At 43.4% G+C, this 26976-nt stretch overlaps 1 protein-coding gene across 1 annotated transcript in view; it reads left to right on the top strand.

The window, feature by feature from the left end:
- Window positions 1–26976, top strand: part of HUWE1 (HECT, UBA and WWE domain containing E3 ubiquitin protein ligase 1) — a gene marked incomplete in the record, with an annotated part of 5008559 nt that overhangs the window by 1123018 nt on the left and 3858565 nt on the right. The window contains 1 exon segment of the mRNA XM_044079288.1: window positions 22262–22362. Coding sequence (XP_043935223.1) covers window positions 22262–22362 — 101 coding nt within the window.

Here is a 26976-nt window from a genome sequence, read left to right as displayed (position 1 = left end):
TTTCGGAGTTTGGCCTAAGTTCGGTATGGCATCTTCTGGTCTTCCGACTTCAGATGTTCCTAAGAAGTGCAAGGATAAGGACCGTGACAGGCTTAAGGTCAAATTAACAAACTACATCCCTGTTTAAAGTTGGTTGTTGGACCAGCGGTAGTCAGTGAGGTGCTTTCTTTGCCTCTGCAGTCTGCCGATGTTCAGCAGCAGGCATCTGCGGAGACCTTTTCTGAGTCCTCCATACCACAGGCTTCCACTTTGTCTTCTGACCCTCTACCGGTCGCTGCCTCTGGATCTTGAGCTGCTAAGCAGGTGCCGGCTTCTGAGGCCTCTTCTCCGCCTGGAGACCAGATCCAGACCAACGACCTTGGTTCAGACTTCTGCGGTGGCTACGCCTCCCGAGTCCCTCCGGCTTTCTAGGAGGCCATCCAGCTGAAAATCTACTCCTAAGCAGGTGCCGGCCTCCCCTCAAATGCCTCTGGCTCAGATGTTTAAAATGGCTTGTGATTTCTTGGCCCTTATCTAGGGCTCTCAGCCACTTCCTTCTAAGAGGATTAGGGAATTGTCCCCAGAAGCTTTCTCTTCCTCAGACTCTGAGGTTTCCAGCAACTCTGCTGATGAAGAGGGAAACTGTCTTTTTTTCTGGTTTTGAGGATTCTGATGCAGAAGACTCCCTTCTGCCTCCCCTCCAGAAGATTTTTCTTTTCGAGATACTGACTACTCTTAGGGAGCATTTCAAGTGGGAAAGTCAGGACTTCCCTCCGTCTTAAGAAACTGAGTAGGGAATTCATGGATTTGCCACAGCATAAACCTTTGGCTATCCCTCTGGTTTTGGAAGTTGATTGTTTTCATGGAGAATTTTTTTACTCCTAATTCTGTTCCTCCTGCTTCCAGAAAGTTACTTTTCAAGAATCCTACTGTTGATCCAGAGATTATTTCTTGGGGCCCTAAGGGTGTTAAAGCCACGGTTGCTAAAAATCCTGTTCCTTCAGACAGGGAATCTAGAGCCTTGGATAGATGGGGTAAAAAGGTTTATACTTCCACCCTGGCTATTGGGTCTGTTGATTCTTAAGTGTCAGCAGCATACTTTGGAGGCTATTAAGGCAAAAATTACTGGTGTTCCTTCCCTGATGGAGAGTAAGGACATGCATGATTTATTGAATTCTGCCACTCTTGTTGCTAAACATTCTCTACATTGTAGTTTTGACACTTTGGAGGCTTCCTGCAGGGCAGCAGCCACTGGTTCTGTCATTAGAAGACATGCTTGGATCAGGGAACAGCCCATTTCTGAACCTGTCAAATCTAAATTACTGTATGTACCTTTGCACAAGGACAATCGTTTTGGTAGCAAAGCAGAAAAGGTGTTGAAAAAGTTGGAGGAGATTGCCAAATCTATGCAAGCTGTTAAGGACTTCTTGCAAATTCAGCCTCCTCGTTTTAGTAGACATTACCTTTCTAAGAATTGGACTTCTCCTGACCCTAGTAAACAGATTCGCACTAGGCCTAGGGGTTACAGTTCTTGTAGGGAACAGACTTCCACTCCTCAAAAGTTGAGCACTGACAAGCTTCCTCTTCAAAATCGGGGAGTTCTAAGCAAACTTCCCAGATCAAGCATTCCCAATGACACTGGCCTTCCCCTGCCTCTGCAGGCCCAGGGTTTCCCTTGGGGGGGGGGGGGGGGTTAGCCATTTTTGCAAATTTCTGGTTCACCATCACAGACTACAAATGGGTGCTCAAAATAGTATTTCAATGCTACAAGTTCTCCTTTCACACTTTTCCTGTACACCAAGGATACCCAGATATCCCCCCTTCCCAAAATCTAAGGGCAGAAGCAGAAAAACAAGTTTCTTTACTAAACCTGGGAGCAATAGAGCCAGTTTCTGCACTACAGATAGGCCAGGGTTTCTACTCAAGACTTTTCCTGGCCCCCCAAAAAAGGGGGCACCTTTCGCCCTATTCTTGATTTGTCCATTCTAATCACTTTTCTGGTGATTCCAAGATTCAAAATGCTCACTCTTCAGCTGCTGCTACCAATGCTGACCAAGGATTCCTGGCTGGTGAATTTGGATCTCAAAGAAGCTTAACTGCACATCCCAATACGGGAAAGCTGTAGGCAGTTCCTTCGCTTCAGGGCAGGGAACAAGCGCTTCCAATTCTCTGCACTGCCCTTTGGCTTATCTACTGGTCCCAGAGTTTTTACCAAATGTCTGGCTCCAGTCATTGTTTTTTGCAGGCAAAGAAACATTTAAATTTACCCTTACTTGGACGATTGTCTTATTCCAGGCAAACTCTCCAGAGCAACCTCTAAAGGATTTGGACTTTGTAAAGAACCTTCTCACCTCTTTGGGCTGCACTATCAACAAAAAGTCAAAATTGGTACCCCCCCCCAGGGAGATTGTATTCCTGGGAGCGAGCCTGAACACAAGTGCCCTGATAGTATTCCTCCCTCAAGAGAATTACTTCAAACATTTGGCAAGCATGACCCAGCCATTCCTGCAAGCCCTGGGATTCATGGCTTCATGTATTCTGATGATTCCATATGCCAGACTTCATATGAGGAAAATACAGTGGTACCTCAAAAACCTTTGGTGTCAACACACACTGGATTTAGACTTAACTTTCTCTGATTCCCTGCCTGCAGACTGAGTTCCTTTGGTGGGTGACTGCCTATGCACAGAACAAAGGTGTGCCTTTCTGTCCATCTCCTGCCAGCCAGACTCTCACCACAGATGCCTCGGACTATGCTTTGGGAGAGCATCTAGAGGGCAGATGCATTGAGGGGACTTGGAACTCTCCATAGGTTCATTTGCACATAAATCTGAAGGAATTGATGGCAGTCCAGCAGGCCTTAATGGCTCTCAAAAATCATCTCTCTCCTGGTACTCTTCTGGTCAGGACTGATAAAACCACAATCATGTGGTACATCAACAAGCAAGGAGGGACGCACTCCTACCCCCTGTGCAGACAAAGCATGATATGCTCCATAGCAGCTTCCATGGGCATTCATCTGATAGCTGTTCCTTCCAAGAAGGCTCGACATCTTGACAGACCGGTTGAGCAAGGCAGGTCCTGGATCTTCACGAGTGGCAACTAAACAAGACCATCTTTTGTCGCATCATTGAACACAGAGGCATTCCCCAGGTGGATCTCTTATCTCCAGCCAATCACCTTCTTCCAACCTTTTGCACCAAGGATCATCACAACAAAGCTTGGAAAGTGGATGCTCTGTCCTTCCCCTGGACACAGCTCTCTATCTGTGCATTCCCTCCTCTGCCTCTTCTTCCCGGAGTGCTGTTAAAGATAAGGGACGAAAAACCAAGGGCTATCATCATAACTCCAGACTGGCCCAGACACCGCGTCTATAGTACATTATCGTACGATGAAAATAGCAAATGCTATTTCATTGTACCGATAATATGTAAACAAAATATCGAACAAATGGTACAGCGTTTTTTTCCCAGGGAAAAAAATTCATTGCTTCGTAAAAAAAAAAAAAAAAAAACACACACAAATTTAAGTGGGGGGCTTCACCACCCCCATTTAATATACCAACTTTGAGATCGCACCATAGTGGTGGAAATGGCAAAGTCCCGAAGACGGCCCACCAAATTTTTTCCCTGGGAAAAAATTCGATGTTCCTTGACTTTGCTATTTTTCCATTTTGACAGTATCGGATCGACTAAATAGCATTTGCTATTTTAATCCTTTCGATAATGTCATGTAGACCCCCAGACAACAATGGTATCCACTACTTTGCAGTCTCTCTGTTTCAGCCTTGACTTCTTCCCCTGATAGCAGATCTCTTGGTCCAGGAGGGGGGAAAATTCTGCCTCCTATTCTTCAGACTCTGCATTTGGCAGCTTTGCTCATAATTTAAACCTTTCCCAGCGAGTGGTTGAGGTCCTTTGGGAGGCCAGGAGGCCTAACACTAGGAAATCTTATGTGGATAAGTGGAAAAGCTTCTCAATTTGGATGCAAACTAGTGGGGAAGATCCTTCTCAACCTACTCTTCCTCTTATTCTTGACCATCTGGCAGGCTTGCTTAATGATGGACTTCCCTTTTCTTCTATCAAGATTCATGCTTCAGCTATTTCTGCTCATTGTTCCTTTGAGCATCCCATTTTCCCTCATCCCTTGATAACAGTTCCTCAGGAGAGCTAGCAATTTTAAGCCTCTCAGAAGGGCACCTACTCCAGCTTGGGATCTCAATTTTGTACGAAGAGTTTGAGCTGCAGGCCTTAATGGCAGTAGAGCCTTTTATCATTTTCCATGTGGATCGGGTTTCTCTTCGAACTAATCCCTCTTTTATGCCTAAGGTGGTTTCTAGCCCGTCTCTTAACCAGTCTGTCCACCTGCCTACCTTCTTTCCTAATCCACAGAATAAAGGGGAAAGATTACTGCATTCCCTGGATGTACATAGACAGCTTAGATTTTACCTGGACAGGACTGATAGGTCATATTTCTAGCTGTTTAGGAGGCATCTCGGGATATTTTTGGTGCCCATTGAGGCTGCTTTTGGCCTTTGTGATTGATGCCAAGATCTCCTCCCTTTTAATAGTTGATATGCTAGCAGTTATCTTATGTAGGAAGCAGGAATGGAGGGTGGGTGGGCAGAGCGAAGTTTGAGTTGAATTTGTCAGCCAGCAGATTCAGTATATCATTCTGGTCTATGAAGGTGGCCGTAGTGACTACTACTTTGGCATACTGTGCGCTGCCTTTGAGCTTTTGGATATAGCTATAGAAGGCCTTATGGTTGTCTTCACCTTGTAAGGTTATCTTTGTTGTAATTGGCCTTGTGGGACTTGGTCCTCTTAGTTTCTTGTTTAGTTTAATTGGAGAATACCTATCTTTGTGGGAGCTGCTGTTTCTGGTATTAGCCGTAACTTTTTTCTTTGTGTGTCCTGTTAAGGTTAAGATTCTACCAGTGTGGTTTGTTTTGCACTGGCTTCTGGCAAGTGCAACAGCCTTTGTAAAGCCATTTGCATGGTTGGACAGGGTCTCTAAACAATTCCACATAGGTTGTTGTGAACTCTGAGTTGGAAGGAGCATTGAATTTTGATAAATAATCACTTAATAGTGTGCAGATTGCCTTGGAATAGTTCCTAACTGCTACTAGGTCTGCTATGATTAGATTTTATTTCAAAGACCACCTCTTTGTGGTCTGACCTTATCTGTTCGGATGTGACACTGGGATGGGGTGCAGCTTTCCCATTTATCGGCGAGTACCATGCCAGGTATGTTTCTACATCTGGTATATGTTTGCACTATTTGGTATTGGTGTTGAAGTTCTGGAATTGTCTGAGTGAGGCATGTTAATATTTCCTGGTCTGTAGCAGGGTAGTTTCACTCCAGTGAATATAGTATTTGGTTTAATGGTGAATGTCTCCAGTTGGTCTAAGTATGAGCTATGGAATTCTAGGGGACATGGAGGTTGACTTAGAGCTTGCTAGTATATAGTATCGGACTTTGTCTGTGGTGACTTGGACGTGGATAAATTCTAGGGCTTGCCCTACTTAACCAGCATAGAGTTATGCTTGTTGCTAAAATAGATTTGAGACTCCATTACCTTTATCCCAGTCTGTGCAGCTGATGGTCTAAATGTGCATAAGTCATTGAAGCCTTGCACTGCTGGAGTACTTCATGTGGATTTAAACCATGTTTCTGTAACAGCAGAGATGTCTATGCTGGGAGAAATGAGGACAGCTTGTAGGGTGTTTTTCTTTTTTTTTTTTTTTTTTAAAGCTCCTAACATTGAGCAGTAACATCTTTAAGTTTTTTTTCGGGTTTTATTTGTTGTATTGTTAGGTTTATCAGTTTGACAATGCCTAAGAAAGGCTTTTAAGGGAGTGGGTAAAGTTTTAGCCATTTTTGGATGTCTCTGAGAAACAGCTGCAGACCATCCTTTGCAAAAGAATGTGGTCTGTTATATCCTCCCATTCTGCTAAATACTGAATCCCCTTGGAAACACCCCAGAAACTTAGCCAGTTTTTGAAGTCCATTATCTCTTGCTGATACTGTGGCATCATCCTGGGTGAAGGTAGAATGCCGCTGAGTAGAAGAGTTGCACCTTTCTGAGACGCACATTCAGAAAATGTCTCCATGTAGTCCAGGGAAATACTTCTCTGGTCATTGACTCCCACATGGATTGTGATAGTCATAGTGGCACCTGTGGTGTAGTGACTTGTGTTTGTGCATAACTTGGTGCATTCTGGCTCCAGATAACCAAACAACCTTTTCTCTTCTTTGTTCAACCAAGTTAATGGGGCATGTGTGTGTCGTACATTGCAGTTCTTCCCTATGACTAGTCTTGGGTAATGTGTTGGCTTGCCTTATGGGCTTTGTGCTTAAGGCTCCACTGGATGTAGGAGTATGTGTGGTGGTTGCTTTTGGTGAGTACTTGATTGCTGAGGTTAGGTATTACCATTTATAAGCTGCTTAGATCTGAGGTTTGGGAAGATTGCTGTTTAGTGCTTCGGCATCGGTTAGTCTATGTGTGGTGGACACTTGTGCATGTAGTGTGCGTGTTCTTGACAACCTCGTTTGTGAGATTTCTGCCTTCAGTGAAATTGCATATGTGCATCTTTCGCATACTGTTTTTTTTTTGTCCTGCGTCCAAGATTTAAGGTGCATATATAACACACGAGCACCTAATCCTCAGAATTTTGCCACTAGTCTGAACACTAGCTTAAATTCAATCTGTAAGACTTTTGTTGAATTGGTTTAGCTGTTTAGGCTGCTATAGATAATTCTCCTATTGGGATTTTTTTTCTTTCTTTACATTTGCCTTTTACATATCCAGTAAGGGGAAATGTGACTGTGGGAGCCAGAGTCCCCAAAAAGATGGGCGTGAAAAGTGCCTTTTTTCTTTGGGTGTGACAGGACCTGGTGCAAGATTTGCCAGGTGTTTGTCCCCATGACTCTGCAGTTGTCTCTTGTATGTATTTACCTGGAGAGCCAGCGTTTAAAACCTTTGATTCAGTGGTACCATGGCCTCAAAGTTGGCCTTCCTTGATAAGCAGCCACCACTGAAAGAGCCAAAAAGCGTTTTCTGAATCTTTCTTTCCATCCTCCTTCAGTCATCTCTCTGGTGGGTGAAGAACCCGAGGACCTGTTCAATGCTTATATCAGTGCCCTCTATCCAAACTGTTTTCTTTTCTTAGCAGGGCACAGTGTTTTATTCCAGGATGTTTCATGTTCACAGGGAGGAGGGGTTTGAGGCCCATTCTAGATCTTTCCTTTCTGAACTTCTTTCTGAAGCAGTCTTCCTTCAGGGTAATGTCTAATGACTCTCTACTCTGCTGCTTCCTCAAGCTTTTCTTGTTTACCTAGATTTGAAAGATGTTTACCTCTGCATTCCGGTTTACCATCTCTTCAAGTCAGTTTTTACATTTCTTTTCCTTCATCTGTTCTCCTGTTTAGCCTTTTGGTCTTTTGCTGGCCCCAAGGGTCTTTATTAAATGTCTTGGCCCAGTGGTTGCCTTCAGTGGACTTCAATGGATTCATATTTTCCCCTATTTGGATAACCTTTTGATTCACAATACTTCCCAGCAGCTCCTGCTTCAGGCTTCGCACTTCCCTGTGGGTGGTCTTTGCAGTGTGGGGTTCACCCTAAACCTCATTTTTTGACCCCCTCCCAGGATAAGGTCTCTCCGGACTGCAGGATTCAGACCTTACCTATTCTGGCTCACCTCCCAAGGTTCTATGCTTGTTTTTCATTCTCTTCTACCCTGTTTAGTCCATGACCTTTCATTCTCTTTTCCCTTGTTTAGTTCCTTCCTACCAGTGACTTTCTACAAGCTTGGAGGTACTTGGCATCCCCTATTCCCCTGGTTCCCTTTGCCAGGCTCCATATTAAAAAGTTTAAATGGGGTGTCAAGAGTGTTCGGCCTCCAGCACTGCAATCCTCTGGATTTTCCTGTCTCTCTTGCCTTTTCTCAAGCTTGAGCTGCACTGGTGGATTTCTCAGACCTCCCTGAATCCAGGTCTGTCTTTTCAGGTTCCTTTTCTCACTCTGGAGCGCTACACATTCTTTTAACCAAGGTTAGGGAGCTTCTTTCAACAATCTCAAAATCCAGGGTGTCTGTTTCCCAAAACAGCTACCAGACCATATCAACATTAGAGGTAAGAGTCCTCATTCTGACCCTTCATGCCTTTCACTCCTTGCCTTTCACTCCCTTTGGATTCTAGGTCTTTTTCGCAGCTGTCTGTCATTTTTGTTCAGGTGGATTACATCCCTGCAAATTTCTAGTGTTGTGGCAGACACTGAGCAGGTCAGAGACTGGTTCTGTCTGTGGATTTTTTACAGGAAGGTGTTCCTGGATGATCATCGTGCTACACTGCTGCAGTCATTACACTTGGGTTATCCTGCCGTCAGGCGGTTCCCCAGTCGGCCTGAGTTCCAAATTCTTGGTCCGGCGTTGGTTGCTGTCGCCTTCTCCCTGATGTCAGTGTGATAGGGGATATATAAAATGCAGCCGACGCCATTTTCTTCAGTCTTTCTTGCCGCGCGGTGCCCGAAGCAAAAGCGGTTCACAAGTGCTGGTCGGCCGACTCCTGGGATTTTCATTCTGAATCCAGAACCGAAGTCGTCTTCAAAGCTAAGTACCCCATTGGGGAAACTTTTTCTTGCCTCAGACCGATGTCAGTAAAAGTTAATAACTGTATTTCTTATGGGAAGCAAATACCTCAAGGATGTCCACTCCTATTTTATTCCATGCCTAGGCCCAGACCACAACGTCACTGGTTGTCTGTTTTGTGCTAGGTTTAACAAGCGCAGTATTAAATGTCAGTTTGATTTTGCCCGACATTATTTTGGCAGAAAATTCAATTACACCATGCCGTTTGAACTTCCGATGACCGGAATACATAAAAAGTGCAAAGACAAGGACAGGTATCCGAGGCCCAAAACTGATGGGGCCTCTTCTAGGCCGGTTGCCGGTTCTCCGGTTTTCAGTGAGGCGCCTACGTAGCCCCTGACAGCTACCACAGACCGCCTCCGACTCCCACGTGGAGCTGGCTGGGCCTTCGGACGCTCTAGGTTTTCAGCCCACCTAAACCAACCCTTCAGAGGAAACCGAAGTAGCTGAGCCATCCACATCTTCAGAGGGTGTTTTCAGACCTAGCCAGTTAACCATTAAACCCTCTGCTAAGTCCAAGGCCCCTTTTAAAACAAACATTCAGCATTCTCCAGGGCAGGCTTCCATGCCTAAGAAACAAATGCTCAAAATGGCCAAAGACCACACCCTGATCAGGGGGTCCCATACCCCTCTTGATAAAAGGCCCAGACAGGATGCAGACTAAGAATCTTCCAACCAGGTGTCCATTTCTTCAGGTTCATTCTCAGACCTAGGGTATTCTTTACCCCCTTATGAGGACTCTGCTGAGGAATCAGTTCCATCAGCCTCTCCACCTGAGGACTACTCCTTTGGGGAGACCTTACTCACCATGAGGGAGCATTTCCATTGGGAAGGCCAGGATTACTCAGAATCCAAGAAAAGGCTCAGAGACTTCCTTTTACTGCCTCAACACAGACCCCTTGCTATTCCGCCAGTGTTAGATATTGTGAACGATGTCTACACTGAATCCAGTTTAACCCCGGACTCCTTACCTCCAGTCCCAGTTAAACCTGATATATATTAGACTCCCTGACTCTCTAAAATTTCTGTATAAAAACACTGTTGCTGACCCTGAAACTGTTTCTCAGGGACCCAAAGGGATTAAGGCCTCATCAGCAAAAAACCCATTTCCCTCAGAGATTCCATAGCATTAGACAGATGGGGAAAGAAAGCATATACGGCCACAACTTTAGCAATGAGAGCCTTAAATTGCCAGTTTCACATGCTATAATATCAGCAATTTTTGATGTCTCAGTTGAAACAAGATGATTCCAGATTCAGGTCCTTCTAGTTTAAAAGAAATGCAGGATTTATTGCATGCAGCTGAACAAGTGGGAAAACTTACTTTGCAATGTGGATTTGATTTCTTAAAGGCCTCTTGTAGAGCAGCAGTTACAGGCTCTCATTAGAAGGCATGCTTGGTTAAAAGAACACGTTACCAGATCATAAGGCAAAATTATTGGATGCACTTTTGCAGCGAGATGTGTTTGGTGTTGAGGCAGAGGAGGTATTAAAAAAAAGATGGAGGATAAGGCAAAATCTATGCAAACTGAAGGATTTCTTACAGGTTCAGCCTCCTCGTTTTAGCAGAAATTGGCCAACAAAGAATTGGTCCTTTCCAGTCACAGACAGACCTCAAAGGGGCAGATACAGATGTCCAAGAGGTAGAGGTCACTCACAAGGTCCTTACAGGCCTCGACAGTGAGGTACACCAGGCCATAAAGAAGGGGAAGACAGGCCACAACCTTATAAAAAGCAGCCTCAATGACTTCCTACTACAGCTGCCAAAACAGCTCTCTTGGCAGCCCCCTTAGCAGGAAAACTGCCACTTTTCTATCACAATTTGCATTGCATCACCAAAGACAAGTGGGTTCTCAACATTGTATCTCAAGGTTACAGGTTCCACTTTCACACACTGCCAAGGTTAAAAGGAATGCCAAATCTGCCACCAAATCAATGGCCAGAGGCTCAAAAACAAATTACAGCACTCCTGGACATGAGAGCTATTCAAAAGGTACCACCACAGAAGCAAGGACAAGGATTTTACTCAAGACTTTTTCTGGTTCCAGAAAGGACAAAGCCTGGAGACCCATTCTGGATCTTTCTTCTCTAAACACTTACCTGGATGTTCTGAAATTCAAAATATTGACACTACAGCTTCTTCCCATGCTGGACAAGAAGGCTTGGCTGGTGACTTTGGACCTCAAGGAGGCATATCTGCATGTCCCTATCAGACAAAACTGCAGAAGATACCTCAGATTTCTAGCAGGTTCAATGCACTATCAATTCTCTACACTGCCCTTTGGCTTATCTACTGTGCCCAGGGTCTTCACAAAGTGCCTGGCACCAGTAATTGCATTTTGCAGGCAAAAAGGAATTCAAATTTATCCATACCTGGACGACTGCCTGATTCAAGCAGAGAGCAAGGACATTCTTATAAAGCATCTGGCATTCGTAAAAAAGTTAAGTTGCCTGGGGTACACAGTAAACGAAAAGAAATCAAAACTAGTGCCCTCAAGAGATGATATTCCTGGGTGCCAGCTTGAACACAATGACCCAGATGACTCAATACTATCAATTGATGGCAACAAAGACCCAACTCCCTGCAAGAAAAATTCTGCAGGCCTTGGGCTACATGTCATCTTGCATACTACTAATTCCATATGCCAGACTGCATATGAGGAAACTACAATGGTACCCAAAGAGTGTATGGTCTCAACACTGTCAAAGTTTGGAAACTGTTATACCACTAATTCCTTGCCTCCAACAGGAGTTTCGATGGTGGGCCCAAGCTTGTCACCTCAACAAGGGACAACCTTTTACTCAACCCACAGCCAGGCGAACACTGACAACAGATGCATCGGATTACGCCTGGGGAGCACACATGGCAGGAAAAGGTATTCAGGGCAAGTGACTCAGAGCTAAGGCATCTTCACATTATTCAAAAAGAAATGCTAGCTGTACAAAATGCACTTTTAGCTTTCAAGGACCTGCTACCTCCAGGACAACTACTACTAAAGACAGGCAACACCACAGTTATGTGGTACATAAACAAGCAAGGGGGCACACACTCCCACCCCCTCTGCAGACGAGCCATGACCTTGTGGAACACAGCTCTAGACTACCAAGTTCATCTGCAAGCACAGTTCCTGCCAGGAGAGAAAAACACACTGGCAGACTACCTAAGCAGAAACATCATGGATCCCCACGAATGGGAATTGAATCCACAAATATTCAGAATGATAACTAACAAATGGTGGAGCCCGGACATAGATCTGTTTGCATCCCCAGTGATCTGCCAACTACAGAAATTCTGCGCAAGGAGTTACCATCCACAAGCATGGAAAGTGGATGCCCTCTCATTCAGCTGGAAAAACTTGCAAGTATACGCTTTCCCTCCTTTACCTCTCCTTCCAGAGGTACTCATAAATGCCAGGCAAGAAGAGCCAAAGATGATCCTGATTGCACCAGACTGGCCCCGCCAGCACTGGTACCCAATCTTGAACTTAACACAAGAATCACCCTGGATTTTGCCTCAAATCCCACATTTGCTGACTCAGCACAACAATCCGATACTTCACAGCCAGCTAAAGACCTTAAACCTAGCTGCATGGAAAATTCCTCAGTCAAGCAAGCAATGCCTCTCTCCAAAGATGTTATGGATGTCATTTTGGAGGCCAGAAGGCCTAGCACCAGGAAAGCCTGCTCTGATAAATGGAAAGATTCTGTGCCTGGAACCAGGCGCACAGCCTTGACCCTCTTGTCCCAAACATTCTTCAGATACTTCAATATTTAACTGAAATGCTGGACAAGGGCCTCCTCCTCATCCATCAAGATCCACGCTTCAGCCATTTCTGCTCATTACAACACGGATCCACCAATTTTTTCTAATCCTTTGCTCAAACAGTACCTCAGAGGAGCTAAAAACACAAGACCGCCCATAGAGCAACCTACCCCAACTTGGGGCCTCAACTTTGTTTTGGAAAAATTAACTTTACCTCCCTTTGAGCCAGCTAACACAGCAGAATTAAAATACATCTCTTGGAAAACTGCTCTGCTACTGGCAATAACAATCAGGAAGAAGAGTTTCAGAATTACAGGCACTAATGGCAGTGGAACCTTTCCTCATTTTCCACCAGGACAGGGTGTCTTTAAGAACTAACCCTACGTTTATGCCAAAGGTGGTATCAAGTGTGGCTCTAAACCAAACTATCCAACTTTTTATTCAAAACCACAGAACAAAGGGGAGAGACTACTACATTCTTTGGACATTCACAGGCAGTTACGTTTCTATTTGGACAAAACTAAAGCTTTCAGAAAAACTGAGCAATTATTGGCAGCATATACTGCAGGAACACAGGGAAAAGCCATTTCAAAACAGTCACAAAATGGATAGGACATTGTATATGTTTCTGCTATACTCACCATGGGAAACCTGTACCTAGCAGCATTAGATCTCACTCCACCAGGGCAACAGCCACTTCAGCTGCCTACCTCAGAGGAGTATCTACCAAGGAGATTTTGGAAGCAGCAACATGGAGCTCTGTGCATACCTTCACCAAGCATTACCATTTGCCTTTATACTCCAAATCCAGAGCTGGCTTCATCACTGCTGTGCTGCAGGGCTTTATAGCCACCCCTAATGCCTTATAGAACCAGCCTCCCTACCTCAGCTTTGGGATTCCACCCAAGTGTAATGACTGCAGCAGTGTAAGACTAACATAGTACAGTTTTGTACCTACCATAAATGTAGATGTTAGTGTAAACACTGCTGCAGTCCAGGTTACCCTCCCTCCTTCCCCTCTTACTTGCTGGTACGTACCTATGCCTTCTACCCTTTACTACCTATGGGGAGTATTTTTTGGTAACTGAAAGTTTGCTTTCCTTGTGTGTTTTATTAGCAATTTGAATTGCCTACCTATTTGGTGGTACCTGATATCTGGGGCAAGAAAAGCTGAAGAAAATGGCGTCTGCTGCATTTTATATACCCCTGTCGCACTGACATCCGGGAGGAGGCAACAGCAGCTGACGCCGGACCAAGACTTTGGAACTCAGGCCGACTGGGGAACCACCTGACGGCAAGATAACCCAAGTGTAATGACTACAGCAGTGTTTACACTCTTAACATCTACATTTATGGTAGGTACAAAACTGTACTTTGTACATCAGTGGAGTAGTCAACTCTTATCGTTTTGCTTTCCTTCTGAACAGACAACTTCCCCAGTTTTGTTAAGTTCTCTGGTTAAGGGGGATACTATGCCTTTTCCTGGAAGGGGGTATTTCTTTATGCCTATTCACCTGATGTCCTTCTATTCATCTGTTGCAGTATTCTTTACATGAAGGAGTTGCCTGCAGAGGCAACCCATTATTGGGGAAGTATACCAAAGTCTTTTACTGCTGAAAGGTGCATGGTATGTCCCACACAGGCAGCTATCTGACATAGGCCATAAAGGTGATCTGCGCGCACCATCTTTAGACCAACTTTGGTACCAGTCGGATCGCCAGTCCCAGATATCACTGTGGTGCCGGAATCAAATTTCTTCCAAAAAAAAGTGCCCCATTGGGGAACCTTTTGTCTTTGTTGCTGAATGCTTTCTTCCTTGAGTTGTCATCAGAGAGAGACTTATGATTGTGGAAGACAGATTCCACACAGAGATGGTTCCTCTGTGTCTTTTTTGTATTGGGCCCAACTACGACCATAATCGTTCTATTTGCTAGTCGTTCATCCCCAAGACTCTTCAGAGAAGGCTTTCCTCCTTCACAATTTATTTAGAGAACCTACGCCTAAAATTCCTTGCTGAAAGTGAGATGGAGGATTCCCCCAGCCTGACTACCAAGCAGACCATGAAGTGGAAGGCCAAAAAGCCTAGGCCCAAAGCTTCAGCTATGCCTCTCCCCACAGACAATCTCTCCCAAGGCGCATGGTAGCCCAGAGAAGTGTTCTGATCTGGATCCCCAGGCTGAGCCAGTTTTGCAGGCTGCCTTAGACCCAGAGGACAGCACATCCAGAGAGGCCTCAGACATCTGGTACAGATGTCTAGGAACCAAGGCTCATTCTTTCAGAAGGCCCTAAATGAATCACTCACACTGGTGAGGGAAGAAGTCCATTTGGACATACTTGAATGTCCACCTACATCCATACCCCTGACATTACATTGGGTGGATGTGCCCAAGAAAAAAAATAAAAACTTAGCATGCTGCCCCTTTTCAAGACCCCCCCCCCCAGAAAGAGTAGTAAAACTTTGCCGAAGGATTATTCAAGGCTTTCATGTCCTTGAAGCCTACTACTGGGTCCCCCTGCTTTTTCCTTGCCCTGGCCTACCTCTCCCTAAGGGGTCAGGCAGCCCTAATTTAGATTAACTTTCTTTTGAGGGTGACGGTGACTTCTTGGACTACTCCTCTCAAATTCCCTCACCCTTAAACTGTGCCCGCCCTCCCCTGAGGAAGAATCTAATGGAACAGACTCTCCTTTGGAGGAAATCTCTTATAGAAACCTTTATTAAAAAAATGAGACCACTTTAAGTGAGACAGCTCTCAAATATCTGATGTTCAGAAGAGGTACTACGACCTACTCCAGGTGGAAACCCCCAGCCTCTCTGCTATCCCACCAGTTATCCCTGCCTTTTTGGATGCCTTTGCCTCCACTTCCCAGCATCCAGATTACCAGCCTCCGGATCCTAAGAAGCCGGACAGATACTATAAAGTTCCTCAAGACTGCAACTTCCTCTTTAAGGCCCCTGTTGCTGACCCCTCAGTCATTTCTGTGGCCTCAAATCTTCGAGGTCCTTCCCTTCCACCTCTCTCCTCTGACAGCAGGCAACTAGAGAGGTTGGGGCAGTAAGTGTACACTCTGGCTACCCTAGCCTTTAGGACTTTGAATTATCAAGCACACGTAACCAAGCATTCTATAGAACATGTCACAACTATCAAAAATGGTCTCTGACATGCCTGATTCAGAAAACAAGGTTTTGGCCTCTTCCCTGATTGCTGCATCATCACAGGTGGCCCTTTACTCAATTAAATGCAGGTATGATGCTGTGGATGCTACCTTTAGGGCAGCTGCCTCTGCCTCAGTGGTTTAGGTTTGCATGGTTAAGGCGTCTACACCTTCCTGAGGACATAAAGGTGAAGTTCATGGATGCTCCCCTTGTCAGTTCTACATTATTTGGTCATTTCTCAGCTAATTCTTTCAAATCACTGCAAGAAAAGAGGAAAGAATTAAGAACTCAAACACATCCTAGTTTCACAGGAACTAGCCTTCCAAGCAGGTATTTGTCTGCAGGCACACCCGTCCCTCCCAGTCTAAGCCCTCCAAGGGGAGAAAGAAAGTTGATCAGTACTCTGCTCCCTCCTACACCTAGCTACACAAGCAGTCTTTTCTTGATGGAGCAGGTTCTTCCTGACTCCTCAGGACTTATCTACACCTCTCCCTATCCCTTCCAGCCTGGGAAGCCTTCACACAAGGCACCTGTGTCTTGCACATCGTAAAACATGGATACTTCATGGCATGGCACATGGTTCCTCTCTTCAGGCGTATCTCACAGCCACCTGCAGAACAGGTCCCCCTCTTCCCACAAGTACTGGCAGACCTGCTGGAACAGGGAACTATTCCACCAGTGCCTACACACCAAAAAGGAACAGGCTTCTACTCCTGCATGTTTCTAGTACCCAGAAAGGAAGGCCTCTGGAGTCCCATCCTAGATCTCTCCTTCCTTAACACTTTCCTAAAGGTGCCCTCCTTCAAAATGCTAATCCTTCAGACGTTGTTTGCTCTGATCCTCCAACAGGCCTGTTTGGCATCATTAGACGCCTACCTGCACATTCCCATTCATCCCAAGCTCAGGAAATTTCTTAATTTCTCTGTGGCATCCGACACTTGCAGTTGTTGGCCTTTCAACTTCACCAAGAGTTTTCACAAAATGCATACTGCAGACTCCAAGGCATTCAAATTTTCCCTTACCTGGACAATGACCTGTTCCAGGCAAACACCCCAGAGGATCTGCAGAGGAGCATCCACTCTACCATTGCCATCCTACAGCCATTAGGATTCACAAAGTTCAAAACTTCTGCCCCTCACCTCATCTCAAGACCATGTTTTTCTGTGGTGAAGATTCCAAACACACTGGTGTCCGTCTCCCCCTCAGAAGGCTCAGCTCTGCCAGACCCTCCTTCCCCTACACAGTTTGTCAGCAAGACAGCTTCTCAGGATCCCTGGATGGATGCTTTCCACCATTCCTTTGCTGCATCTAGCAAGCCTTCACATGAAGTTCCATTGGTTCCTGTAGTAGTTGTGGACACTTGCCTACCCCCTAGAATTCCAAATTCTGCTACTACCATGCTTGAAGGAGGCACTTTGGTGGATCCAACAAATGGCCCTCAGTCTGGGACTTCCATCCACCCTCGGCCCCAATTCAAGACCTCTACACAGATGCTTCAGATACAGGGTGGAGGCTGTTTTGAGTCCCCATACTGTACAAGGGCAGTAGTCTCCCTCTCAGGTTAAGGCAACAAGGACATTTGATTCAAGCCCTTCAGTCCTTTCAAACCCTTCTCATCCCAGGTTGGTTGAGGATCTGCACAGATAAGCATGAGTATTTACTGTTATGTCAACAGTCGTGGGGGACGACAACGACGACCATACCTCCTGGGCAGAATAGCTTTACAGGTTTGGGAATTAGCCATTGAACTTCAGATTTTTCTGCATGCGGTTTATATCCCCTCCAAGCAGAACTATGTGGCAGACACCTTGAGCAGATCCACAGCACAGGCCTATGAATGGATGCTTCACATGGATGTATTTCTGGGCATAGTCCACCAGTGAGGTATTCCTCAGACTTGTTTGCCTCCCCTATGAACAGGAAACTTCCAAAATTTTGTGCCGGGGAACCTCACTACCTAGCATGGAAAGTGGACGCCTTATCAGTATGCTGGAGGGGGATGTTTCTGTATGCATTCCCTCCTCTTCTGATCATTATGAAAGTCCTGCTGAAGAACTCAGCAGGACAAACCAAAAACCTTGCTGGTTACTCCCTGTTGGCCAAGATAGCATTGGTTCCCCCTTCTGCACCTAGCCAAGGACATTCATTGCAAGTTAACTCAGAGTGGACCTACTCTCGCAACACAGACTCCCTCATCCACCTGCACTTGGCAGCTCTATAGCTGACTGTGTATGATATAGCCTTGATGCCTTTTAGACACTTGTTCTCAGAGGATGTGCTTAAAGTCCTGCAGGAAGCCAGTAAAGCCAATACCAGGAAATCTTACCTCTCCAAATTGAAAAGATTTTCAATGTGGTATCTTTCTCGTAACCTGGACCCACTAACTGTGGATCTCTTTTGGTTCTTTCATACCTGTGAGTTGCTCAGTACCGGCTTACCTTATTCATCTGTAAAAGCACACTTGCCAGCCATTTCTGCATGTCTGCCCCTCCCCCCCCCTTAGTTTCTAGATTTGAGGCCAAACAGTTTCTCAAAGGCATTTTCCACATTAGACCTCCCAGGAGGCCTGTACCCCCTCCCTGGGATCAAAACTTTGTGCTTGAAAAACTGATTCTCGCACCCTTCGAGCCCAACCTACTCTAGCTCTTTAAAACACTGCACCTGGAAAACTGTCTTGTTGCTAGCCCTAACCTTTGCCAGAAGGGTCTCTGAGCTCCAGGCCCTGATGGCATCTCCCCATTTCCTGATTTTTCACAAAGACAGGGTCTCACTTCGCACTAACCCCACCTTTATGCCCAGAGTGGTTAAGGAGTTGTCTTTGAACAAGGTTATCCACTATTAACCTTTTTCCTTTCTCCCCAAAACACTAGTGAGAATATTTTGCACACACTTGATGTGCACCGACAACTGAGGTGTTACCTTCGCAAAACTAAACCTATTAGGAAATCAGACAAGCTGTTTCTTTCCATTCCAGGGCTCTGTGGGCTACCTGTGTTCAAACCAACCATTTCTAACTGAATTTCAAAAACCATTACCTGCTATGCCTACCATGGGAAAACCCCTCCCTGCTCGGTCAGAGCTTACTCAGCCAGGGCAGTGGCCTCTGGTCCCTTTCCAAAGGGTCTAGACACCAATTCTGTCCTAGAGGTAGCTACCCGGACCTCTGTCCACCCCTTTACCAAACATTAAAAGCTGGATTCCATTTCCAGATCTAGGGCTGGGTTTGCCAGAGCCATTTTGCATGGCTTCCTGAAACAGTTAACTCCACATCTCTCTGTATGAGCTTTGGTACTGTCCCTCATGTAAAGGATACTGCAACAGGTGAATAGAAGAGCATAGAATAGTTGTGCAAGAACTTACCGTAACGATAGATGTCCTTCTGTTCTCTCTTGCAGTAATTTGTTCCACCCCCTTTCATAATTTTTGGATGTCTTGACTTCGTATTCCTCGAACTGTCTCCTCCTGGGGCTTCACTTCTCAGGATGGTGCAGGTGTCTGTCACCTTTATGGCCTATGTCTGATAGCTGCCTATGTGAGACAAATCGCACACCTTTCAGTAGTACGACTTTGGTATACTGGCCGATGGGTTTGACAGGGCAGGCAACTCTCTTATGTAAAGAATACTGCAACAGTGAAGAGAGGGACATCTATTGTTATGGTAAGTTCTTGCACAACTGTTCTTTTCTCTGCTTCTAAAAGCCCTGCACAAAATCATGTGGGACAGGCCCAAAATCTTGCTAGCGACTTCCTTTTGGCCCAGACAGCATTGGTTCCCCATTCTATTTCATATGGCTAGGGGAATAGTCTCCAGTACCTCACGGGGTGGATCTACTTGAACAAGACAAGGATCTGTCCTCCACCCTCACTTACCCCACACTTCCGTTGATATTTCAGGTGATAGGGTTTTGCTTCCTTTTCTTTACTCAGTTTTCTGAGGGTGTGCTTCTGGTTTTGTAAGAGGCCAGAAAACCAACTACTAGAAAATACTATGTGGCTAAGTGGATTTAGTCTTTGGTGTCTCAAGGATGACCTGGACCTTATCTATGGATATTCTATGGTCTTGTCGTGTTTGTGCAAGCTGCTCACTTCTGGTCTGATGTAGTAGTTTTTTAAAGCTTTTCTGTAAGCCATTTCTGCTTGTCTGCCTTTGAAAGCCACCCCTTGCTGCTTGTTTTTGATATAAATCAGTTTTTGAAAGGTGTTTTTCATATCAGATATCCTAAGAAAGCCTGTTCCATTTTTTTACACCTTGGTTTCATTAAGAAATGTTTCCCTTTGACGCTGCAGTTTCCTCCTCTTTGCTGCACAGTACTTGGAAAAAGCTGCTTGTTCGTAGGTCTGTCTTCTGCAAAGAGGGTCTCCAGGCTTATGGCATTCTTGGCAGTCGCACTTTTTTTCACAAAGACAGGGTCTCTGTGTACTAATCTGTTTTATGCCCAAGGTGGTTAATACATTTTCCTTAATTCTTCAGTTTTCATCCCCTCTCCACAAAATTATAGTGATAGAATTTTCCACCCCAGCGGGTTTTTGTAGCTCTTGTATCTAGAAGAAACTAAAGATGTCAGGAAATCTGAGCAGCTTTTTTTCTTCTTTCAAGGAAATTGGCTGTTTCCATGCAAGCTACCCCCTCTTCTATCTCTGTGAAGCTGTTTCCTATTCTCATGCCAAGCAGCTTTCTCCTCCTGTTCATGCTCATTCTGGCAGGGTGTTTTCATTTTCAGGTGCTTTTTTCAAAGGTTGGAATACTAGATCTATTTTAGAAGCTGTTACTTGGTCTTTGTTCACACAATTGCTAAACATTGCAAGTTGGTTGTGGGCCAAGGCAGGTTTTGCCAGGGGCATCCTTCATTGTGCTCCTCATGGGCGCCTTCATGGTTTCTTCCTGCCATCGTCTAGTAGCTTTTGTACTTCTCAAGATGTACAGAATACTGCAAGAGTAATAAGGAAATAAATATTACAGTTGTGTGAGAACTACCTTTCACTGTTGTATTATTCTGTCCCACCCTCCTAGCTATTCTTGGTTGCCTACTTTTTGGTCAAGGTGGTCCGTCTTAGTTTCTTTGTCTTCTGCCCTTCCTGGATGTGAATTCTTTTTTCTCCTCTTGGATTGCTGTTATACAGGGGCAATTTAATTCTGAACATTAGGCGCTTGTACGTCATGGATGTGTCTTGCGCTTTGGATGTAGGACATATGTTTAGTGTGTGGTGCCAGGAAGATATAAAGGCTTTGGTATGTTGACTAGATGTTCATATATTCTCTGCAGAATAACCCAGCTGTACAGAATACTGTGAAAATAAAGAGGACATTTAATGTTATGGAAAATTCTTATAGCCGTACTGTCCTATCCACCCTTATCCCTTTGCCTAATAATGTAGCTAGACAACCATACTGCGTTCGTTTGGAAAGTTCATTCTATCCTTCAGTGTCCGGCTGCTTCTCAGTGTATAGAAAGACCTCAACAAACTGCTAGTGATGGTAGAAATCGGGTATTTTGCAGGCTTCTGCATGGCACAAAGACCCAAGGACCAGCACTAAAACATTTTATCTACTCAAACATCTACAATTATGTTAATTGTGGCAACTTTACTTTCTTACATAACTGTACGTTCCGTTTGAGGGAAGGTTCATAGTTGCCAAGCATATTTTATCCAAATTGATTTAAATTTGCAAGGTCTTCAGTCATTAAAAAAACGGTATCAAATAAGTGACATTTCAGCAAGTCAGTGACTTCCTTGGACACCTATCACAGTGATGTCTCCTGTAGTAATTTGCCCAGTGGGTTGTTTTTTTTTTTTTTTTTTTTTTTTTTTTTTATTTGTGTGCTTATCTCTCGCAAAGCATTTCAGGTTAAATTGCTGTTTCATGGAGTAAAAAGACTGCTGTATCACACAGCATCTTGCTTTGACAAACAATTCCATTAAGACTTGCTCGACTGCCTTTGTAATTTGATGTGCTGCTTGATTGTCTTTCTCAGAAGAGCACATTACTCAAATCTTATTTTAGTTGGTCTTTCAAAAAGCTGTCCATATTTTCAGCTTTGTTCTTAAATGCCATCTTGTAGTTTAGGATGTTTCAGAGAGTTCACTGCTGAAAAAAAATTCCTGTATACATTATTTAGGTTTTATAATCTTGTAACCTGATGCATTTTCTTGGTAGCAGTTACCCTGCTAAATGTCGATTTGAAATGGAGAGAGCTTGATTTCAGGAAAAAGGCATAAAACTGGAAGAAAATGTTTGACCCATTGCACAATGGTTTGTTGAAGTTAATTTAATATAGTGAACACTTAACTCTTCTCTTCCTTCTGCTGTTTTGTAGATTGTTGTATTTGGCTGTTCTAATAATTTGCAGCCCGTAGTTGTGCCAATTTTTGGCAGGTATTAAATTAAATGGAGTTTGGGAAAGATCTTTCAAACGTGCAGATGCTGCCACACTAATGAAGCAGTGATGCACTTTGGGACGTGATTGTTATGGTCTGCTAAAAGTCTTTACACTGGAGGTAGAGCCATTGAGTGGGGAAAGTACACTGGTTAGCTACTGCAGACACTGTTTAAAATTCAATATTGTGGTGAATGCTGTACATGTATTTCAAACTAGTCAACATTTTTGTGTACAAAAAAGATGCTGATGTAGTACTTCATTTTAGACATTGTGAGTACTTGTAAGAGTTTACAAAGCTGTGTACTTGTATTTCCTAATCATTTTTGTTTTCTTTTAGTGTATTCTAATGCCTTGCAAGAATCTGCCAACAGTATTCTTTACAATGGGCTAATTGAAGAGTTGGTAGATGTGCTGCAGATAACTGACAAACCACTGATGGTGAGAAATTTTGCAGCTTATCTTTCAAGTTAATGAAAGTAGTCTTAGTGCAGCATTCTGTCTTCAAGACAGATGTTTAACACCCTTAAAGATTCTTGTTTGCTGGTGACTGTGTTGCTATAGTAAATTAATCAAATAGTATGATTGTAAGGACCATTCTGGTCAGAAATTGAAGCTAAAATTGTTAATCACTGGAGCAATGTGTTCTAACCTAGAATAATGTGGGGGTGGGAATAGAGGTTTACTTTTTCCTGCACTACACTGTCTCCCCAAACATATTCTCATTCAGGCTCTCTTGCCTTTCCTTTAATGGTAGTACTCTGTTACTGCTTTAAGGTTCTGTGATTAGTTTAAATGTTTCGCCTAATCTCATAGGTTTGTTTTTGCCTTCTTGCAGTGCGCATGTCCTCAAACTTCAGAGTGTCTGTCTGAAACCTTGTTAATATCTAGAAATCTGAGCTACAAACACGCAATACAAATATATAAATATGTAAGCATATGCTGCATTGTACATGATCAGACAGATCCCCACGATTTCCTATCCATAGGTGAAATCAAGTTCACATGTAGTGATTTTTTTAATCAACAAAAAAGCAGTAATGAATCTGATGGCCTGGTTCATTTTACTCTAGTACTTGTACTGTAGTGATAGCTTCAGTCACCTTTGCACCAATTCAGACTTTTACAGGCTTCATCTGTGCCTTCTTATCCAAAATCTCTAGCACACTACCATTTTTCTCAGGTCAGAGTAAGCTTAGAGCACATAATCCTACACAAACAAGCTTCTTTCCCTCTTGCCCAGCCTGGGGAAGTGGTGTTGTAGAGGATGAATCATGACTATGTAGTTCTGCTTTTGTGCTAAGTACTTATGGTGGTGGTCTCCAAAAAAAAAAAAAAAATGGGTGGGACGGGCATTCTGCTGTAGAAAAATCCACCACCACGTTTCTGCTTCATCTTTTTTGGTTATCCCACTGCCCCCTTCCATATTCCCCTGGATCTTAAGGCCGTCCTGGTGGTGGTGCCAGCAGCTGCTTCTGCTGCTGACTAGGTTATTTTATGACCTATCTTTGTTTTCCCCATCTGTTCCCCTGTATTTGTCAGCAGCATTTGAGGGCTTCTCCCCTGTGTGGGCCACACCTCTCTTCAGGGAGAGTGTTCAAATTTCCAACTAAGATGAACATATCCATCCCTTCCTGGCAGCGCCTCAGACATCTGAGCCACTAATTGAGCCCATGTTGCCTTGGCTGTAGCTAGAGTTGTGCATCTCCACCATGGTGCTAGTCTTTCAGAAATCTTGTGTCCCTCTTCTACCATAATACTTCCTTGTAGAAGGGTCACGTATTCATTGAAACGGACTACTCTAAATTTTTGTAAAAGCTGTCGTCTAGCACCTCCCCCTGTCCTTGAGTATGGGTTGTTCTTGACTTGGTAATGTCATCTTTGACAGAAGAGGATCTCTTATTTCCAGAGTTAAACAGCTGCTCAAGGGCAATAGTACAAGCAGAGATGGACTTGGTGCTCCTCCCATGTGTACCTAGTTCTGTGCCAAACTGGGAAGTTGCTGCCACTTATAAGTTTTGCATATTAATACATTCCAGGTACAATGCTTATATTGAAACCTGCCAAGCTGTTTGTATGCCCCAGCACCAACCTGGTTGGTTCCTTTTATATCTGTCCTGCCTTGCAATGTTGAGTAACTGTGTACAAAGACCAAGTAGCACCTGCTAAAATGGATTTAGTATCTAGACCCTTCAAAAAAGCACTTTGAGAGGAAACCACTGTGGCAGAATGAGTGCAAAGAATAGGAAAGCTGCTTGACATGAAAATAATAAAATGAACAGAATGACTGAATAAAGGTCCCGTACACCAATTATGAATATGCAAGAGTTACTAAACTCAGTTGTATTGATTTTCTTTAAGAAATCCCATGAGTCGACACGTAATGAAGGTTCAGATTTTAAGAAATACTTAAGCTGTAGATCTAAGAATTTTGCCAGTGAATGTGTTATAGAACCTCTAGCACCGACAATTGGACGGAAAGGGGGTTAGTGTATGTCCTTGTGTATTTTTGGAACCCCAAAAATAGGCGCGATTGTAAAGTCCATGGTTAAAAATCTGTTCCTCTAATGGGAGGAAAATCAATACAACTAAGTTTAATAACTCTTACATGTTCATAACAATTGATGTAGGTGACCTTTATTGTGTCATCCCACATGATTTAGGAATAAATTGGTTCTTTGACTATTTGGTGTCAAAGGGAGTCAGACAAGATAAAACTAATGTGCTGGAACAACTTTTAGACAGTTTTAAGAAGCAACTGTTTTGTATTTGACAACGAGTATTACATTCAGATAAAGGGAGTAGCAATGGGTGTGGCATGCGGAGGCATGTATGCAAATGTGGTAAGGTTGGAGTGGGAACAAATTCTTATTTGAGTTTTTTTCCAACATTGCCACATGTATACCTGTTTTCTGGATGACATATTCATCCTTTGGAATGGCCCAAGAGAACAAATAGTTCCATTCTTAGTTTATATAAATAAATCTACATCTTTCTTAAAATTCATGCATTTTGTGAATAAGGAAATTGCTTACCTTGACATTTTACTTGAAGACTTGGAGCATAATAGATTTACAGCTGAAATATACCGTAAAGATACATACTCTAACAATTTTTTTACACTACACGAGCTGTCATCCATTCCACCAAAAACGAAGAGTCCTTAAGGGACAGTTTGTAAGGGCAGCTTGTATGGTGTCATTAAATGAATGCTTTTTAAAGGAATGTAGTAATTTTGAAGGGAATGTCTTTGAAAAGTTATCAATCTGATTTAGTGGAAAACATCATGAACGAAGTAATAGAAAAAAGAGTAAGTGGACACTTTGTACCTTTGTTAAATTCTAAATGTAATGTAGACACAAATTTTGAAGTTAATACAAGTAGTGGTAGTGTTGGATCTGAGTCTGTAGTCTACCACTCTAGTCAATTGGATGTTGAAACAATTGAAAAAGTAAATGAGTTTAAATCATGTTTTCTAACAAGTTTTTCCACTGATGCATACTTGATAAAGGACATACTAGCTTAAAAGTGGAAACTCTTAGTATGTGAAAGGGATATAAAAGCAATTTTAGGTGATAAAACCTACATGTGTGTTCAGCAAAGGACATAACATCAAAACATTACTTAACATCAAAAAGAGGCACAACGTACAAGGGTACATGTACAAATGTGGGTCCTGTAAATTTTGTTCCTATATTTTAGAGGTTAATGAAGTAAACATCAACGGAATAAAAATCAGGAACAGATTTTCTTGTACCATTGAAAGAGTGGTTTATTGTGCCCTTTGTGAACTATGTTCATGCTTTTACATTGGAAAAATGGAGCGCAAACACGAAAACAGAATAAGTGAACACCTTAGGAATATCGGGGACCAATGCCCACTTAATGCACTTGCTAAACATATAGAGCAATATAATGAACATAAATTCAAGTTTGTTATATTAGAATCCATATCTCTCTGAGGTGGACCATGGCCTTATTTACTGGAGAAAGCAGAATTAAGTTCGCAAATCCGACTAGACTGTATTCATTGGCCAGGCTTGAATGATAGCCAGTCAATTTCCAGTTAATTAAAACTTGAAGCTTTGAAAAGATGAGATTTGGTATTGCTAAATATTAAATGTTCAGTACTTAATATCTAAATTATCAACACGTTCAGTAGGCTAGGATTTGATGGCTTAAATATTCTTTTTGCATTTTAGGATTTTAAAACCGTTTCATGTTTAGATTACATGACAAACTATAGTAATTTGTGATTTTATAAATGTAGCTTTTTGTGTTGTATTTGTATAGCATGTCATTATTTGTGGTTTTATGCATATAGTTTTTTACTGTGTTGTACTTGCATTAAAAAAAAAAAAAAGTGGTCCTTTAAAAACTTTGTAGATGAATGGAGGAGAGGAAGTGGTCACAAGTTTTTCCTTTTGAAAGGAAGCTGAAATGTAAAGTACTTTGTCTGATGAAGTTCCTGTATTAATGTTTTAAGGGGCGAAAGTGCTTACATTTTGAATTTGGATTAAACTTGGAGTTCAAAGTTTGATTTATCTTTGCTTGCTGCATCACTGTTTGCTGCATTGTTTGAATTTGGACTGCAATTTTGCTTGCTGCACTACACCTGGTGTGAGTTTTTTTGTGGATTTACTGGTTTGCTGTCTGTCTTCTGTTCAAGTTGTCCAAGGAAGACTTTGGAATACCATGGCAGAGTGGCTAAAGGATCTTTACCAGGGCCCATTGCCAGAAAGTTTTGTCTGCTTTTAGGTGGTGGTCTTGGAATTTTCCTTATAAAGGAGTTTGATAGAGAAACCGTGCAAGAGACCACTCTGCTTCATTATGTAGTCTTCAGAGCCAGATTCGGGCTTGATGGCCCCGTCTGTCCCCCAGCCCCAAATGTTGAAAACAAGTTCAGGGAAGTCCTTGATGCTAGAGGAAAGTTGGCCCATGTGCTTCTCTCCATCCTTGGAGAGAATCCTGCAGAGGAGGCCTTTTAGTCTTTTTGCATCATCATGATTGGTGGCCCCCCCCCCCTGTAGACTGTGGTAGCTATGGTTTCCATGC

Source organism: Protopterus annectens, chromosome 8.part0 (genome assembly GCF_019279795.1).
Source record: "Protopterus annectens isolate FY-2018-M chromosome 8.part0, PAN1.0, whole genome shotgun sequence".
Classification (NCBI taxonomy): Eukaryota; Metazoa; Chordata; order Ceratodontiformes; family Protopteridae; genus Protopterus; species Protopterus annectens.
The sequence above is the reverse complement of the archived record's forward strand: the minus strand, read 5'-3'. Positions and strand labels throughout refer to the sequence as shown.